Source organism: Chiloscyllium plagiosum, unplaced genomic scaffold (assembly GCF_037043375.1).
Source record: "Chiloscyllium plagiosum isolate Xiang-an unplaced genomic scaffold, Cpla_swu_hap1 HiC_scaffold_27, whole genome shotgun sequence".
NCBI lineage: Eukaryota > Metazoa > Chordata > Chondrichthyes > Orectolobiformes > Hemiscylliidae > Chiloscyllium > Chiloscyllium plagiosum.
Window position 1 is genome coordinate 33,158,296 of NW_028270165.1, and position 18,542 is coordinate 33,176,837.

The 18,542-nt window shown below is 60.4% G+C and overlaps 1 protein-coding gene across 2 annotated transcripts; it reads right to left on the bottom strand.

Moving 5' to 3' along the window:
• Nucleotides 1-362: 362 nt before the first annotated feature.
• On the bottom strand, nucleotides 363-18,139 carry LOC122543452 (uncharacterized). Of its 2 annotated transcripts, XM_087974344.1 has the most exons (3): nucleotides 18,020-18,139; nucleotides 8,430-9,392; nucleotides 363-1,526 (listed from the first exon to the last, which is right to left on the bottom strand). In XM_087974344.1, the coding sequence occupies exons 2-3, from the start codon at nucleotides 9,101-9,103 to the stop codon at nucleotides 506-508; spliced, it is 1,695 nt and encodes a 564-aa protein (XP_087830470.1). In that variant the 5' UTR covers nucleotides 9,104-9,392; nucleotides 18,020-18,139; the 3' UTR covers nucleotides 363-505. The 2 variants fall into 2 exon arrangements, with proteins under 2 accessions (XP_087830470.1, XP_043538090.2); XM_043682155.2 differs by lacking the exons at nucleotides 8,430-9,392; nucleotides 18,020-18,139 and adding an exon at nucleotides 2,290-2,765 and having other exon boundaries at nucleotides 363-1,799.
• Between the last annotated feature and the right edge of the window lie 403 nt (nucleotides 18,140-18,542).

Below are 18,542 nucleotides of genomic sequence, written 5' to 3' on the forward strand. Positions count from 1 at the left end.
TAACTGACCCTTTATCAGCTTTGACAAAGGGTCAGTTCGACTCGAAACATCAGCTCTTTTCTCTCCTTACAGATGCAGCCAGACCTGCTGTGATTTTCCAGCATTTTCTCTTTTGGTAACAAGTCAATGACCCCAGCAGATTTTACAACGACCTTAAAAGATGCACTGTCGTGCTCATGAGTCATACTGAGCTCTTGGCTTAACTTCAGACACAAGGAGTTGGCACAGAAATGATAAAGTATATTTAACACATCCTGAATTTTTAATCTCCAGCTCACTTATTCTCGTCAGTGGAAACAAAATCCCCAGCAATCAGAATGAACATGGTTCAGTCCTGAATGTCAGCAACATCAGAATCTAATCCTTGAAGCTCTTGTGAACTCGCTGCCCAAATCTCTTGGTGCTGCGGAAGCAGCCGTAATGCCCTCTCCCCCTCGCAAATTTGCCGCTGGCCCGTCAGTCCCATTGGGGGCGCCACCCCAAGTCAGTCTGCTTGCAGGGGTCTCTAGTCGGGGTGACCGCTCTGGTGCCTGAGGAGGTTGGAGGAAGAGGTGAACCCCTTCCCACACAGGGTGCAGGTGAAGGGCTTCTCCCCGGTGTGCACGAGGCGGTGTTTGCGCAGGGTGGACGAATCGCTGAATCCGTTCCCGCACACGGTGCAGGCGAACGGCCTCTCCCCGGTGTGGGTGCGCCTGTGGGTCAGCAGGCTGGATAACTGAGTGAAGCCCTTCCCGCAGTCAGAGCAGGTGAACGGCCTCTCCCCGGTGTGGGTGCGGCCGTGCGTCAGCAGGTTGGAGAACTGGCTGAAGGCCTTGCCGCACTCGGAGCAGGTGAACGGCCTCTCCCCGGTGTGACTGCGCTGGTGCTTCAGGAGGTGGGAGGAGTGAGTGAAGCCCCTGCCGCACTCCGCGCAGGTGAACGGCCTCTCCCCGTAATGAACCTGCCAGTGGTTCTGGAGGGCAGCCGAGTCGTCGAATCCCTCCCCGCACATGGAGCAGATGAAGGGCCTCTCCCCGGTGTGAAGTCGCTGGTGGGTGAGCAGGTTGGATGACTGACTGAAGGCCTTCCCGCACACGGGGCAGGTGAACGGCTTCTCCCCGGTGTGGACCCGCTGGTGGGCCAGCAGGTTCGCTGACTGCGCGAAGCCCTTCCCGCACTCGGAGCAGATGAACGGCCTCTCGCCGGTGTGGACTCGCTGGTGGGTCAGCAGGCTGGACGAATCACCGAAGCCCTTTCCGCACTCACAGCAGGTGAACGGCCTCTCCCCGGTGTGAGTACGCCAGTGCCTCTGTAGGTTAGATGAATCTGTGAATCCTTTCCCGCATTCCGAGCAGATGAATGGTCTCTCGCCGGTGTGGACTCGCTGGTGCGTCTGCAGGCTGGACGAATCATTGAACCCTTTCCCACACTCGCAGCAGGTGAATGGTCTCTCCCCGGTGTGACTGCGTCGATGAGATTCCAGTTGGGATGGATAATTAAACCCCTTCCCACAGTCCACACATTTCCATGGCTTCTCCATGGGCGGCCTTATGTCTGCTTAATCCAATTAAAGTCTCATCCACACTCAGAACACGTGGCCCGTTTGTTCCCGTTGTGATGCGTTTTCATAGAATGCTAAAGTTTTCCAGCCAGTGAACTGGAACACTCTCACTCGTGTGTACACCTTTCTGCTTTCCCGGTCACGTTGACGTTTAACACCGTTTTGCAGAGACGAACATTCCACAATCAAAGGCTGATGACATTCAGGTCCCGGCTGAATCGAGCGATGCACCAGGTTCTCTCCCTGCCTCCGGCGGTACCTTGTGAAAGGAGTTTGCAAACATCAGGATTGGAGGCACGGGATTCAAACTCAATATTCTAACTCCTACGCAACACTCCCTCAGAACTCCAACCAGCCGCGTGAATTTGGATGCGGTCCTGCCCTTGGCCTCCTTCCTCAGGACCCGACCCTACTCTGAAACCTCACTTCTCCCTGGGCACATCTTCTGCCCCCTCCCTTCTCCTACCTTCCCCCCACCTCCTTGGACAACCTGCTGCGCATCCCAATTGGAGACTTCCTTCCATGCTCCACAGCCCCCTCTGTGCTCAGCTTGCAGCGTCCCATCACCCCACCAGCTTTGGTGAAACATCTGGACCCAGCAGCAGTGGGGAAAGCAGGGTTACGGCCACTCCTCGCTGCTCAGCCCCATCAATTAGCTGTGACTTGACCGCAAAGATCGAAATCCACGGTGCAAGTCTCAATTTTGTTAAGCCGCAAAATTCTGAAACAAAAAGTAATCTACGTCTTACTTGCTTCATGTCCCTTGGCCAGTGAGATTAAAACACAGCCCAAGCCCAGCTGCAAGGTCTGCTCATGGAAGTTCCTGGGACAATGAAGACACAAGGACAACAACAACAACCCTGCAAGGTTCCAACCATCAGTGCTAGTCCCACCCCTCCCGCCAGAGAGGAATCCCTGATTGGTTGGAGGACCCCTGGGTCCTCCAAGGCGGGTCCTGCTCTCTATTGGCTCCTGGCGCCGTCACCCATCGGTGGGTCGGCGCTGACCCTTCCGGCCACGCCCCTTCCGGTTCAGTCGATCGGCCGGTCGGGGCAGGACAGAGCCGCTGGAGGAGGAGGAGGGTAGGACGACGCTGAAAACCGCTCAGCGGGTTAGCGGACATCTCTTGGGGGAAAGGCAGAAAGGGAGCAACTCCTTCAATGGAAAGGGCGGTCGTTGACTTGCTCTTTGCAACGGACGGTCAGGTCGCGGTACCATGGGAACCGGCCGCCATCTTGCGGGCCGCGGGCGCGCATGCGTCGCAGCCGCATCTCCGCGGCAATGGGTGGGGCTTCGAGGACAATGGGTGGGTGGGCGGGGCTTCGAGGACAATGGGTGGGTGGGCGGGGCTTCGAGGACAGTGGGTGGGCGGGGCTTCGAGGACGGTGGGTGGGCGGGGCTTCGAGGACGGTGGGTGGGCGGGGCCTCAGGGTCGGCTGGTCCCAGAGCCCTGGAGGGAGTATCTTTGTCCCAACAAGCGGGTTGAGATGGGGACAGCCTTTCTCCACCCATTGCAGAACAACAAGCATTACACTGGGGGGGACGGAACCTACCCCTGCCAACGACCATTTGCTGAGGGTGACCCTGGCCGTTCAGCCCCTCTGCTCTCCCACTCCCCATTCCCTTGCTACCTCTGGTCTAGTGGGAAACAGCACATCCACTCGCAAGGCAGTTATTCTGCACCTCAACACACACGCTATTTTCCTCTGCAGCTACCTTTCCCACTTGTATTGAAGTCTCTGCCATTAAAATTTTAAAAATCACACAACACCAGGTTATAGTCCAACAGGTTGAATTGGAAGCATTGGTTTCAGAGCACTGATCCCTCATCAGGTGCTTGTGAAGGAGCGTCGCTCCGAAAGCTAGTGTACTTCCAATTCAACCTGTTGGACTATAACCTGGTGTTGTGTGATTTTTAACTTTGTACACCCCAGTCCAACACCGGCATCTCCTAATCATGGCCATTAAAAGTTACAGTGCGCTGACAACCCCTGGTGTCCAACATGCTCCATGGCAAATGCCTGGTCTGTGCTGTGGCTGTGTCCACAGAACTATGTGATATTTCAGGCAGGTGCACTCCCACCAATCATCTTTATCAATAGTGGTTACTGCTACCACACAGGGAAATAGGTACTCATTCATGAGGCTTGGTCTGATAGAGCAGAATAGGTTTATTACCAAGTACATAATAATAAACTACATCTGAATTTCACAATAGTCTCTCATGAGTTTAGTTCAGACTTAGGAGTGACTACACAACACTTAGACACTGGTTAGCACCGTCCATGAACGGTGAGTTCGATTCCAGGCGACTGGCTGCGTGGAGTTTACGCATTCTCCCCATCTGCAGGAGTTTCCTCCGGGTGCTCCAGTTTCCTTCCACAGTCCAGAGGTGTTCAGATTAGGTAGATTGGCCATACTGAATTGCCCAGGAATGTGCAAGTTAGGTGGATTAGCCATCGGAATGCAGGGTTACCAGGATAGGGTAGGGGAATGGGTCTGGGTGGGATGCTCGAGAGCAGGGGTTGTGTAGACTCTATGGGTGAAATCGCTTACCTCCACACTAAGTCATAGAGATGTACAGCATGGAAACAGACCCTTCGGTCCAACCTGTCCATGCCGACCAGATATCCCAACCCAATCTAGTCCCACCTGCCAGTACCCAGCCATATCCTCCAAACCCTTCCTATTCATATACCCATCCAGTGGATTCTATGAAATCCTAGAAATGGTCTGATGAACCTTTGTTGCACTCTCTCCATGGTGAAGTGATACTGGTGGATACAGTAGGTCTGCTGTATAATAATGGAGTGCATGGTGGCTGGCAGGGTGTCTTGATGTATATTGCTGGCTTAAGGACTGTAGGGCTGCTCTGTCTTTAGAGGTGTCACCACACCTCAGCTGAGAAGGCAGAACTTTCAGGGTTACCTCAGCCGGTGTGGAAATTGTATCTAGTTTATCAGCATTGCAAATGTAATTTGTTCTTGTATTTTAACTAGAGTGCATGAATAAAGTGTGTTTTGCTTCAAATCTGGTAGCTTGACCGATCAAATTACATCTGGAATACCGCACTACATTCTTACGTTTTGAAGCAAGAAAAAGCTACGGTCCAAACTATCTTCTGAACATTTTGAGGAGGTCTGGTCTGATCTGTAAGTCACCATCAAACAGCCAACACAACGATCGGAACTCCTGGTCAAGGCTATAGATTTTTAGGTTTTATTGTCACATGTACTCAACTGCAGGAGTACAGTAAAAAACAGATGATCTTGCCACGCACTGTGCCATTTTAGGTAAACAAAGGTACTAGGTACAAAAACGCAAGTACAAGCTCATAAAAGAAACAAAGTTTTAAAAAGTTGAGCATTACTTTCGTAGATTAAATAGAAAAATAAAATTAACGCCCTTCCTAATATATACTAGAAAAATAAAGGAAGTGAAAGGTTCAACAGTGTTTGAGTCCTCTGCTTAGCTCGCTCTCTGGGATACCTCCACTGTCTATTCTTGACACCGATCCTGCAGAGGGCGGGGTGGGGGTGGGGGTGGGGGTGGGGGTGGGGGGGGCCCTCCCTCACTGCTCACTCCTCCTCTGTTGCACCACAATGCTATTGTAGTTACCACTGCTTCCCAGTCCCCTCCTGCTGCCTCCAGATACCACCACGCCAGCCGGGCCGAGAGGACGCCTCGCCGGATACCGTGCTTGAGGCTGGAAGTGAAGAAAAGAAATACCAAGAGAAAGAAACAGACAGAGCAGGTTAGCTGCAGCTGAAGTCTCCGACTCTGCTGCCACCTTGGTCACAGGGATCTATCCCCCTGACTGTACTAATCCCATAATACAGGGAGTTAAAAACAGCAAGTACTGGAGAACCTCAGCAGGTCTGGCAGCTTCTGTGAAGACAGAATCAGAGTAAAAACTTCCAAACTCAGTATGACTCTATTACACTATGGCAATGAGGAATTGTGATGAATTAGCACGCTTCAAACTGAAGATTTAATCAGTGGAAAGTTATAGGACATTCTGGTGGTTCCAAATTACGAACATAAAATGTAGTAAAGGTAAAGTTGATTTTTTTCTTGCAAATTGCTTTCAGTCACAAGTCCTCGGATTAAAGACAAAGGTTGTAGTGCCCATTATGATAATGTCATGGAATGGTTACACATTTGGTCCATTGTGTCCACGCTGGCCCTCCAAAGAGGGAAATCAACTTGTTCAACCTGTTTGCCATTTCTCCACAGCCCAATATATTTCTGCTTTTCAGATAACGATCCAGTTCTCTCTTGAACGCCTCTATCAAATCTATCTCCACCGGACTCTCAGGTGGTGTGTTCCAGATCCTCAACTCGTGTGTTGTAAAACTATTCCCTTTCTCTTGTCACTTTTCTATCTATCGTTTTAAAGTCTGCATCCCGTGATTCTTCATCCGTCTGACAAGAGGAGCAGTTTCTGACTACCCACCTATTCAGAGACCCTTGAACACCCCTTATTTAAAACCTCCTTTAATCTCTTTCTCTTCAGGACCAACAGCATCAACTTCCTCAATTTATCCATGTTTCTGGAATTCCCCATCCCTTTCTTTTGAATCTTTTCCATGCCTCTCCAATGCTTTCACATCCTTCCTAAAGTGTTGACCCCAAAACAGAACACAGTACTACAGCTAAGAGAAACTGAGATTGACAAATGTTCGCCAGAACTCCCTTTGTGCTCTATGCTACCATTACTAAAACCAATGATCCCACAAACTTCTGTAATAGTCTGAAAGGTGCACTATCAAGGGCACTCGGTCATTACAGAAGTTCTTATCTGAGAAACAAGCCTATATTGGTCAGAGCAATGAGTATAGGAGTTAGGATGTCATGTTGCAGCTGTACAGGACATGGGTTAGGCCATAGCGAATCTTGAGAAGATTTGTAGCTCAGGTTGAGGTTTTGTCACCCTACTAGGTAACATCTATATGTTTGGGTTTCTTTGGGTTGGTGATGTCATTTCCTGGTGATGTCATCATCAAACCCAAACATATAAATAGAAAGCAGGAATTTTCAGCAGAGCTCCACCCGGAGGCCCACTGAAGATGTCACCTAGTAGGGTGACAAAACATCTGGAAGTGAACCTTCCAGCTCAGCCAGCAAACCTACATCCAAAATTGGTTTGGCCACTTTTGGAATGCTGCGTTCAAATTCTGGTTTCCCTGCAAGAGGACAGATGTTGTTAAACTTGAAATGGTGCAGAAAAGATTTACAAGGATGTTTGAGCTAAAGGGAGAGGCTGAATAGGCTGGTGCTGTTTTCCCTGGAAAGTCGGAGGCTTGAGGGGGTGACCTTTATAGAGGTTATAAAATCATGAGTATGGATAAGGTGAATAGCTGGAGTCTTTTCCCAGAGTAGGGAAGTCCAAAACTAAAGGGCATAGGTTTAGGGTGAGGGGGGGCCAAAGATTGAAAAACGACCTAAAGGGACAACATTTTCGTGCAGAGGGTGGTGTGTGAATGGAACAAGCCGCCAGAGGAAGTGGTGAAGGCTGGTACAATTGCAGCATTTAAAAAGTATCCGATGGGTACATGAATAGAAAGGGTACAGAGGGATGTGAACCCAAATGGTGCGAAATGGGTCACGAGATTAATTTCGGGTGTCTGGTCAGAATAGATGAGTTGGACCATGCTGTACAACTCCATGACTGTAATAAAGATCTTCTGCACTGATTACATTTAAAATGTACAACTTAAAAGCTGGAGTAGGCGATTCGGCCTCTTGAGCCTGCTCCACCAATCGATAACATCACAGTTGATTATACTGCGGCCTCAGCTCCTCTTTGGTTCTGCTGTGTATACTAACGCTTCCCAGTGTGGGGGTCAGGACCTAAGTGGGTTCGCAAGCTAAATGTCTTTTAAACATTGTAACGACCCACATCCACCACTTCCTCTGGAAGGTCATTCCATACATGAACCACACTCTCTGTAAAAGAAGTTGCCCTTCTTTGGGGCGGCACGGTGGCACAGTGGTTAGCACTGCTGCCTCACAGCGCCAGAGACCCGGGTTCAATTCCCGCCTCAGGCGACTGACTGTGTGGAGTTTGCACATTCTCCCCGTGTCTGTGTGGGTTTCCTCCGGGTGCTCCGGTTTCCTCCCACAGTCACAAAGATGTGCAGGTCAGGTGAATTGGCCATGCTAAATTGTCTGCAGTGTTAGGGAAGGGGTAAATGTAGGGGTATGGGTGGGTTGCGCTTCGGCGGGTTGGTGTGGACTTGTTGGGCCGAAGGGCCTGTTTCCATACTGTAATGTAATCTAATCTAATTCATGTCTTTTTTAAAAATTTGCTCCTCTCACCTCAAATAAAAAAGACTCCTAGTCTTGAAATCCCCCACTCTAGGGCAAAAACACCCTCCATTCACCTTATCTCTGTCCCTCATGATTTTATAAACCTCTACAAGGTTACCTTTCAACCTCCTATAGTCAAGTGAAAGACGTCCCAGCCTGTCCATCCTCTCCTTATAACTCAAGCCCTCCATTCCTGGCAATATACTGGTAAAACTCTTCAGAACCCCCTCTCCAGCTGAACAGCATCCTTCCTATAACAGGGCACCCAGAACTGGACACAGTCCACACTGTACAATCTCAACTTGACATCCCAACCCCTATACTCAAAGGTCTGAGCAACGAAGGCGAGGTTGAGTGAGCTGATCATTTAAACACAACTGATCCATCTCACACATCCCAAACTTTAAGGGATATGTTTAGGGATGAGCAATAAATGCTGGCCAGCCAGCAATGCCCACATCCCAAGAAAATTAAAAGCACTACCTCAGTCAATGGACTCATTAACGTCCACACAGCAGACGCCAACCATCATAAATGAAGGTTTTTGAACAGCAAACTCCAGTCCTGGCACCATCACTTGTGAACTCGCTGGTGCATCTGCAGGGTGGATGACCGGGTGAATCTCTTCTCGCACACCGAGCAGGCGAACGGTTTCTCACCAGTGTGGCCCCGCTGGTGTGTCAAGAGGTGCGTGGACTGAGTGAACCCCTTCCCGCACTCGGGGCAGGTGAACGGCCTCTCCCCGGTGTGAACACGGCGGTGCTTCCTCAGGGTGGATGCGTCACCGAAGCCCTTCCCGCACTCGGAGCAGGCGAACGGCCTCTCCCCGGTGTGAACCCGCTGGTGTGTCAGCAGGGACGACGAATCACCGAAGCCCTTCCCGCAGTCAGAGCAGACGAACGGCCTCTCCGCGGCGTGGCTTCGCCGCTGGTGCGTCAAGAGGTTAGAGGAATCAATGAACCCCTTCCCACACTCGGTGCAGGTGAATGGTCTCTCCCCGGTGTGGACACGCTGGTGCTTGCGCAGACTGGACGAATCACTGAATGCCTTCCCGCAGTCTGAGCAGACAAACGGCCTCTCCCCGGTGTGAAGCCGCTGGTGTGTCTGAAGATTGCAGGCAGCAGCAAATCCCTTCCCACACTCAAAGCAGGTGAACGGCCTCTCCCCGGTGTGACTGCGCCGATGGATTTCCAGCAGAGATGGCTGCTTGAATCTTTTCCCACAGTCCCCACATTTCCATGGTTTCTTCATTGTTCTGCTCTCCTCTTATTTCTCCAAGTCTGACCATTGGTTGTATGATCGTTCACAAACAGTTTCTCCCCACTGTAAATGACGTGATGCCTTTTAACTGGTTAAGGCTCTTCCCACAGTCAGTTCACTTGTATATCTCACTAGGGTGTGTTCACAAGTGATTGTTTCCAGTCACACCGATGTTGAAAATATTTTTCCATCTCCCTTTAAAAGTGCAGTGATAGTCAGGTCCTGATGAGTCGAGTGTCTGTTATCGAGACGATTTGCGTTTCCCGTCTGCAAATTTGCCCTGCAAAAGGAAGTTACAAAAGTCACGACAGGACTGAACTTCACAACAAACAACTCCAGCTTCTATACCGGAAACTAAAAAATACTAGTGACCACAGCAGGTCCTCAGAAGATTCATCTCGGCTTGAAATGTTAGCTTGCTTTCTGTCCACGGACGGTGCCTGGCCCACTGAGATCTCCAGCATGAAGTCTTGTTTTCAGTATGAATTCCAGCATCTGCTGCAACTTTCTCCTCCAGTTTCCAGGCGGTTGGAGCAATCGCTCCCCTGTTTATGAGCAGCTGTGAGCCCCAATTTAAGAGTGTGTCATTACCCAGACACCTTCAACAATCCTCCACTTCATTACCATCCTGCACTACGCCCTCTTTAGAATCCCGTCCGAATTTAACCAGCTGCTGGACACAAGTTCTTCCCTTTTCCCCCAACCCCCCTTCCCCCCCCAACCTTGTCCCCCTCCCCCCCCCTTTTCCCCCTTCCCCCCTCCCCCTTGTCCCCCTTCCCCCCGATCCCCTTCCCCCTTGTCCCCCTTCCTCCCTCCCCCTCCCCCTTGTCCCCCTCCCCCTCCCCTTTGTCCCCCTCCCCCTTGTCCCCCTCCCCCCTCACCCCCCGTTGTCCCCCCTCACCGCCCCCTTGTCCCCCTTCCCCCACCCCCCTTGTCCCCCTTACCCCCTTCCTTATCCCCCTTTGCCACCCCCTTGTCCCCCTTCCCCCTCCCCCTTGTCCCCCTCCCCCCCTTCTGCTTGTCCCCCTTCCCCCCTCACCCGCCCCTTGTCCCCCCTCCCCCCTTCCCTCTCCCCCCTTGTCCCGCTCCCCCCCTTCCCCCCTTGTCCCCCTCCCCCCTTTCCCCCCTTGTACCCCTTCCCCCCTCGTCCCCCTCCCCCCTTTCCCCCCTTGTACCCCTTCCCCCCTCCCCCCCCTTGTCCCCCTCCCCCTTGTCCCCCCTCCCCCTTCCCCCCCCCCTTTTCCCCCTCCCCTCCGTCCCCCTCCCCCTCCCTCCCCTTGTCCCCCCTCCCCCTCCCTCCCCTTGTCCCCCCTCCCCATCCCTCCCCTTGTCCCCCCTCCCCCCCTTGTCCCCCTCCCCCCTTTTCCCCCCTCCCCCCCATCCCCCCTTGTCCCCCTTCCCCCTCCCCCCCCTTGTCCCCCTTCCCCCTCCCCCCCTTGTCCTCCTTCCCCCTTGTCCTCCTTCCCCCTCTCCCCCTTCCCCCTTGTCCCCCTTCCCCCTTCCCCCTCCCCCTTGTCCCCCTCCCCCCTCTCCCCCTTGTCCCCCTTCTCCCCCTCCCCCTTGTCCCCCTCCCTCTCCCCCTTGTCCCCCTCCCTCTCCCCCTTGTCCCCCTCCCCCTTGTCCCCCTTCCCCCTCCCCCTTGTCCCCCCTCCCCCCCTTGTTCCCCTCCCCCCCTTGTCCCCCTCCCCCCTTTTCCCCCCTCCCCCCCATCCCCCTCTCCCCATCCCCCCTTGTCCCCCTCCCCCCCTTCCCCCTCCCCCCTCCCCCCCTTCCCCCTCCCCCCCTTCCCCCTCTCCCCCTTCCCCCTCTCCCTCTTGTCCTCCTTCCCCCTCTCCCCCTTCCCCCTTGTCCCCCTTCCCCCTCGTCCCCCTTCCCCCTCTCCCCCTCCCCCTTGTCCCCCTTCCCCTTGTCCCCCTTCTCCCTCTCCCCCTTGTCCCCCTTCTCCCTCTCGCCCTTGTCCCCCTTCTCCCCCTCCCCCTTGTCCCCCTCCCTCTCCCCCTTGTCCCCCTCCCCCTTGTCCCCCTTCCCCTTGTCCCCCTTGTCCCCCTCCCCCTTGTCCCCCTCCCCCCTCTCCCCCTTCCCCCTCCCCCCCTTGTCCCGCTCCCCCCCTTCCCCCCTTGTCCCCCTCCCCCCTTTCCCCCCTTGTCCCCCTTCCCCCTCCCCCCCTTGTCCCCCTCCCCCTTGTCCCCCCTCCCCCTTGTCCCCCCTCCCCCTCGTCTCCCCTCCCCCTCCCCCCCCTTTTCCCCCTCCCCTCCGTCCCCCTCCCCCTCCCTCCCCTTGTCCCCCCTCCCCCCCTTGTCCCCCTCCCCCCATCCCCCCTTGTCCCCCTTCCCCCCCCCCCTTCACCCCTTCCCCCTCCCCCCCTTGTCCCCCTCTCCCCCTTGTCCTCCTTCCCCTTGTCCTCCTTCCCCCTCTCCCCTTTCCCCCTTGTCCCCCTTCCCCCTCGTCCCCCTTCCCCCTCGTCCCCCTTCCCCCTCTCCCCCTTGTCCCCCTTCCCCTTGTCCCCCTTCCCCCTCCCCCTTGTCGCCCTTCCCCCTCCCCCTTGTCCCCCTCCCCCCTCTCCCCCTCCCCCTTGTCCCCCTCCCTCTTGTCCCCCTCCCTCTCCCCCTTGTCCCCCTCCTCCCTCTCCCCCTTGTCCCCCTCCCCCCTCTCCCCCTTCCCCCTCCCCCTTGTCCCCCTCCCCCCTCTCCCCCTTGTCGCCCTTCCCCCTCCCCCTTCTCCCCCTCCCCCTTGTCCCCCTCCCTCTTGTCCCCCTCCCTCTCCCCCTTGTCCCCCTCCCCCCTCGTCCCCCTTCCCCCTCCCCCTTGTCCCCCTCCCCCTTGTCCCCCTTCTCCCTCTCCCCCTTGTCCCCCTCCCTCTCCCCCTTGTCCCCCTCCCCCTTGTCCCCCTCCCCCTTGTCCCCCTTCCCCCTCTCCCTTGTCCCCCTTCCCCCTCTCCCTCCCCCTTGTCCACCTCCCCCTTCCCCCCTTGTCCCCCTCCCCCCTCCCCTTGTCCCCCTCCCCCCTCCCCCTTACGCCCTCCCCCTTCCCCCTTGTCCCCCTCCCCCTTGTCCCCCTTCCCCTTCCCCCTTGTCCCCCTTACCCCCCCCTTGTCTCCCTTCCCCCTCCCCCACCCGTTGACCCCCCTCACTCCTTGTCCCCCTTCCCCCCCCTTGTCCCCCTTCCCCCCTTGTCCCCCCCTTTTCCCCCTCCCCCCCTTTGTCCCCCTTCCCCCCTTGTCCCCCTTCCCCCTCATCCCCCCCCCTTGTCCCCCCTCCCCCTTGTCCCCCTTCCCCCTCATCCCCCCCCCTTGATCCCCCTTGTCCCCCCTCCCCCTTGTCCCCCTTCCCCCCTTGTCCCCCCTACCCCCCCACTTGTCCCCCTTCCCCCCTTGTCCCCCCCTTTTCCCCCTCCCCCCCGCTTTGTCCCCCTTGTCCCCCTTCCCCCTCATCCCCCCCCCCTTGATCCCCCTTCCCCCCTTGTCCCCCCTCCCCCTTGTCCCCCTTCCCCCCTTGTCCCCCCTCCCCCTTGTCCCCCTACCCCCCCACTTGTCCCCCTTCCCCCCTTGTCCCCCCCTTTTCCCCCTCACCCCCCTTTGTCCCCCTTGTCCCCCTTCCCCCTCATCCCCCCCCTTGATCCCCCTTCCCCCCTTGTCCCCCCTCCCCCATTGTCCCCCTCCCCCCCTTGTCCTCCCCCCCCCCCCCTCTTGCCCCACCCCCCTGTCCCCCCACCCCCCACTTGTCCCCCTTCCCCCCTTGTCCCCCTTCGCCCCCCCCCGTCCCCCGGTCCCCTTCCCCAACCCTCCCCCCTTGTCCCCCTTCCCCCCCTTGTCCCCCTCCCCCCCCCTTGTCCCCCTCCACCCCCTTGTCCCGCTTCCCCCCCCTGTCCCTCTTCCTCCCCCCCTTGTCCCCCTTGTCCCCCTTCGCCCCCCCCCATCCCCACCCCCCTTGCCCCCCTCCCCCTTCACCCTCCACCCTTGTCACCCTCCCCCCTTGTCCCCCTCCCCCCTTGTCCCCCTTCCCCCCTCACCCCCCTCCCCCCCTCACCCCCCCTCCCCCCCTCACCCCCTTGTCCCCCCTCCCCCCTCACCCCCCTTCCACCTTGTCCCCCTTCCCCCCTGGTCCCCCTTCCCCCCTCCCCCCCTGGTGTCCCCCCCCCCCCCCGTCCCCCCCCCCCCCCCCGTCCCCCTTCCCTCCCCTTGTCCCCCCTCCCTCCCCTTGTCCCCCCTCCCTCCCCTTGTCCCCCTTCCCCCCTCCCCCTTGTCCCCCTTCCCCCCTCCCCCTTGTCCCCATTCCCCCCTCCCCCTTGTCCCCATTCCCCCCTCCCCTTCCCCCCTCCCCTTGTCCCCATTCCCCCCTCCCCCTTGTCCCCATTCCCCCCTCCCCCTTGTCCTCCCTCCCCCTTGTCCCCATTCCCCCCTCCCCCTTGTCCCCATTCCCCCCTCCCCCTTGTCCTCCCTCCCCCTTGTCCCCATTCCCCCTGTCCCCCTTGTCCCCATTCCCCCTTGTCCCCATTACCCCGTGCCCCCTCCCCCCCCTTGTCCCACTTCCCCCCTCCCCCCCTTGTCCCCCTCCCCCCCTTGTCCCCATTCCCCCTGTCCCCCTTGTCCCCATTCCCCCGTGCCCCCTCCCCCCCTTGACCCCTTCCCCCCTTGTCCCCCTCCCCCCCTTGTCCCCCTTCCCCCCTTGTCCCCCTCCCCCCCTTGTCCCCCTCCCCCCCTTGTCCCCCTCCCCCCCTTGTCCCCCTTCCCCCCTTGTCCCCCTCCCCCTTGTCCCCCTCCCCCTTGTCCCCATTCCCCCTCCCCCCCCTTCCCCCCTCCCCTTGTCCCCCTTGTCCCCCTTCCCGCCTCCCCCTTGTCCCCATTGCCCCCTCCCCCTTGTCCCCCTTCCCCCCTTGTCCCCCTTCCCGCCTCCCCCTTGTCCCCATTGCCCCCTCCCCCTTGTCCCCCTGTCCCCCTTCCCCCCTTGTCCCCCTTCCCGCCTCCCCCTTGTCCCCATTGCCCCCTCCCCCTTGTCCTCATTCCCCCCTGTCCCCATTACCCCCTCCCCTCTGTCCCCCCTTCCCCCGTCCCCTTGTCCCCCTTCCCCCTGTCCCCCGTTCCCCTTGTCCCCCTTCCCCCCTCCCCTTGTCCCCCTTCCCCCCTCCCCTTCCCCCCTTGTCCCCCTTCCCCCCTTGTCCCCCTTCCCCCCTCCCACTTGTCCCCCTTCCCCCCTCCCCCCTCCCACTTGTCCCCCTTCCCGCCTCCCCCTTGATCCCATTGCCCCCTCCCCCCTGTTCCCATTCCCCCCTCCCCCCTGTTTCCCCTTGTCCCCCCTGTTCCCCCTTGTCCCCCCTTCCCCCTTGTCCCCCCTCATCCCCCCTCGTCCCCCTTTCCCCCCCTGTCGCCCCTCCCCCCCTTGTCCCCTCCCCCCCCCACCCCTTGTCCCCCCTTCCCCCCCGTCCCCCCTCCCCCCCTTGTCCCCCGTTCCCCCCCCCCCTTGTCCCCCGTTCCCCCCCCCCCTTGTCCCCCGTTCCCCCCCTTGTCCCCCCTTCCCCCCCTTCCCCCCCCCCCCTCCCCACCCCCTCCCCCCACTCCCACCCACCCCCCTTATCCCCCCCCTCCCCCCACCCCCCTTATCCCCCCCCCTCCCCCCCACCCCCTTATCCCCCCTACCCCCTTATCCCCCCTCCTCCCCCCCCCCCCTTGTTCCCCCCCTCCCCCCCTTGTCCCCCCCTCCCCCCCCACCCCCCTTGTCCCCCTCTCCCCCCCACCCCCCTTGTCCCCCTCTCCCCCCCACCCCCCTTGTTCCCCCTCTCCCCCCCACCCCCCTTGTTCCCCCTTGTCCCCCTCTCCCCCCTTGTCCCCCCACTCCCCTTGTCCCCCCACCCCCCTTGTTCCCCCTTGTCCCCCCACCCCCCTTGTTCCCCCTTGTCCCCCCCTCCCCCCTTGTCCCCCCACCCCCCTTGTCCCTCCCTCCCCCCCACCCCCCTTGTCCCCCCTCCCCCCCCACCCCCCTTGACCCCCACCCCCCTTGTCCCCCCCTCCCCCCCACCCCCCTTGTGTCCCCCCCACCCCCCTTGTGTCCCCCCCCCCTTGTCCCCCTTGTCCCCCTTCCCCCCCCCTTGTCCCGCTTCCCCCCCCTTGTGTCCCCCCCCCCTTGTCCCCCCCCCCCTGTCCCCCCCTTGTCCCCCTCCTTGTCCCCCTTCCCCCCCCTTGTCCCGCTTCCCCCCCCTTGTCCCCCTTCCCCCCCTGTCCCCCTCCCCTTCCCCCCCCCCCTTGTCCCCCTTCCCCCCCCTTGTCCCCCTCCCCTTCCCCCCCCCCCTTGTCCCCCTTCCCCCCCCTTGTCCCCCTTCCTTGTCCCCCTTCGCCCCCCCCATCCCCACCCACCTTGCCCCTTCCCCCCCCTTCCCACCTGTCCCCCTTCTCCCCCCCTTCCCCCCTGTCCCTCTTCCTCCCCCCCTTCGCCCCCCCCATCCCCACCCCCCTTGCCCCCCTCCCCCTCCACCCTTGTCCCCCTCCACCCTTGTCCCCCTCCCCCTTGTCCCCCTCACCCCCCTCCCCCCCTCACCCCCCCCTACCCCCCCCTCTCCCTCCCCCCTCACCCCCTTTGTCCCCCCTCCCCCCTCTTGTCCCCCCTCCCCCCTCACCCCCCTTGTCCCCCCTCCCACCTTGTCCCCCTTCCCCCCTGTCCCCCTCCCACCCTTGTCCCCCTCCCCCCCTTGTCCCCCTTCCCCCCTGGTCCCCCTCCCCCCCCCTTGTCCCCCTTCCCCCCTGGTCCCCCTCCCCCCCCCTTGTCCCCCTTCCCCCCTCCCCCTTGTCCCCCTTCCCCCCTCCCCCTTGTCCCCCTTCCCCCCTCCCCCTTGTCCCCCTTCCCCCCTCCCCCTTGTCCCCCTTCCCCCCTCCCCCTTGTCCCCCTTCCCCCCTCCCCCTTGTCCCCCTTCCCCCCTCCCCCTTGTCCCCCTTCCCCCCTCCCCCTTGTCCCCCTTCCCCCCTCTCCCTTGTCCCCCTTCCCCCCTCCCCCTTGTCCCCATTCCCCTTGTCCCCCCTCCCCCTTGTCCCCCCTCCCCCTTGTCCCCATTCCCCCTTGTCCCCGTTACCCCGTGCCCCCTCCCCCCCCTTGTCCCCCTCCCCCCCCTTGTCCCCCTCCCCCCCTCCCCCCCTTGTCCCCATTCCCCCCTTGTCCCCCTCCCCCCCTTGTCCCCCTCCCCCCCCTTGTCCCCCTCCCCCTTGTCCCCATTCCCCCCTCCCCACTCCCCTTGTCCCCCTTCCCCCCTTGTCCCCCTTCCCGCCTCCCCCTTGTCCCCATTGCCCCCTCCCCCTTGTCCCCCTTCCCCCCTTGTCCCCCTTCCCGCCTCCCCCTTGTCCCCATTGCCCCCTCCCCCTTGTCCCCCTGTCCCCCTTCCCCCCTTGTCCCCCTTCCCGCCTCCCCCTTGTCCCCATTGCCCCCTCCCCCCTGTCCTCATTCCCCCCTCCCCCCTGTCCCCATTCCCCCCTCCCCCCCTGTCCCCATTCCCCCCTCCCCCCCTGTCCCCATTCCCCCCTTGTCCCCCTTCCCGCCTCCCCCTTGTCCCCATTGCCCCCTCCCCCTTGTCCTCATGCCGCCCTCCCCCCTGTCCCCATTCCCCCCTCCCCCCCTGTCCCCATTCCCCCCTCCCCCCCTGTCCCCATTCCCCCCTCCCCCCCCTTCCCCCTGTCCCCCTTCCCCCCTCCCCCCCTGTCCCCATTCCCCCCTCCCCCCCCTTCCCCCTGTCCCCCTTCCCCCGTCCCCCGTTCCCCTTGTCCCCCTTCCCCTTGTCCCCCTTCCCCTCTCCCCCCTCCCCTTCCCCCCTTGTCCCCCTTCCCCCCTCCCATTTGTCCCCCTTGTCCCCATTGCCCCCTCCCCCCTGTTCCCATTGCCCCCTCCCCCCTGTTTCCCCTTGTCCTCCCTTCCCCCTTGTCCCCCCTCGTCCCCCCTCATCCCCCTTTCCCCCCCCCTATCCCCCTTTCCCCCCCCCTGTCGCCCCTCCCCCCCCCTGTCGCCCCTCCCCCCTTGTCCCCTTCCCCCCCGTCCCCTTCCCCCCCTTGTCCCCCCTTCCCCCCTCCCCCCCCTGTCCCCCCTCCCCCCCCCCCCGTCCCCCCTCCCCCCTTTGTCCCCTTCCCCCCCCTTCCGTCCCCCCTTCCCCCCCCCTCCCCCCACCCCCTTATCCCCCCCCTCCCCCCCCCACATCCCCCCCTCCCCCCCTGTTCCCCCCCCACCCCCCATGTTCCCCCCCCACCTTCCCCCCCACCCCCCTTGTTCCCCCCCCACCTCCCCCCCCACCCCCCTTGTTCCCCCCCCCACCTCCCCCCCACCCCCCTTGTTCCCCCCCCCACCTCCCCCCCACCCCCCTTGTTCCCCCCCCACCCCCCTTGTTCCCACCCCCCTTGTTCCCCCTTCCCCCCCCGTTCCCCCCCTTGTCCCCCCCACGCCCCTTGTTCCCCCCCCTTGTCCCCCCCCACCCCCCTCTCTTGTCCCCCCCCACCCCCCTCCCTTGTCCCCCCCACCCCCCTTGTTCCCCCCCACCCCCCCTTGTCCCCCCCACCCCCCCCTTGTCCCCCCCACCCCCCCCTTGTTCCCCCCCACCCCCCTTGTCCCCCCCCTCCCCCCACCCCCCTTGTTCCCCCCCACCCCCCTTGTCCCCCCCCCTCCCCCCTTGTCCCCCCCCCCACCCCCCTTGTCCCCTCCCCCCCTGTCCCCCTCCTTGTCCTCCCCCCTTGTCCCCCTCCCCCCTTGTCCCCCCTAAAACAAAAATCTTTCCTTAAAGTTCTGAAAATAATAATGGTCCTCCTGTATTGCTCCTCATTTTGCTCACTCAGTGCAACAAAAGGTTTGACCCAGGTCACAAATTGCAAAACACAATTTTCTGGGGGGGGGGGGGGGGGATAAAATGCATCGTATTAATAATTGTTCCAGCCCCAATCAAATCTAACCTCCTCAGCGTGGAAGGTCCTGCACAACACAGCACCCCATTCTCCTTGGAGAGTGGACAGGGTTGTTCTCTGTTCTATGTTAACGTTTTGAGTTTCTCCAGCATCCACAGTTCTTTGTTTGATCCAGCTTGGCGCTGGATGCCCTGAACCCCACCTTCTCTGATTGGATGGAGGGAGACTATCGGCCCTGTAGCACCGCCCATTGGCGGGCAGTCCCGTCAATCATTGTCGGAGGGCGCGACAACTCCTGGGCGGCGGGAAGGCGGGGTTCCAGCCTCTGCGCTGTGTGATTGGTCGGAGTGAAACAAGCGCGCCCACCTGCGATTGGCCGATTTATCCGTCTATAATCCGTTGGGCATCTGTTATTGGTTGGAGGACCGTGTGTCCGCCCCGATTGTCCTGACTATCTTTAACGTCATCACAGCCCTGTCACGTGCAGCCCGGTGGAATGAAGGGGCGGGCATTGGCGTGACGACACATCCGCTTCCTGTTCGGGCCAGCTCTGCCGTTAATCGTACCGCTT

Excerpts from the sequence above, each read along its gene's own strand:
- LOC122543452 (XM_087974344.1), bottom strand. The coding sequence starts at position 9,103 with ATGAAGAAACCATGGAAATGTGGGGACTGTGGGAAAAGATTCAAGCAG. Across the intron at positions 1,527-8,429 it reads ATGCACCAGCGAGTTCACAA|GCCGCCCATGGAGAAGCCAT; the intron begins GTGATGGTGCCA and ends AGCAGACATAAG.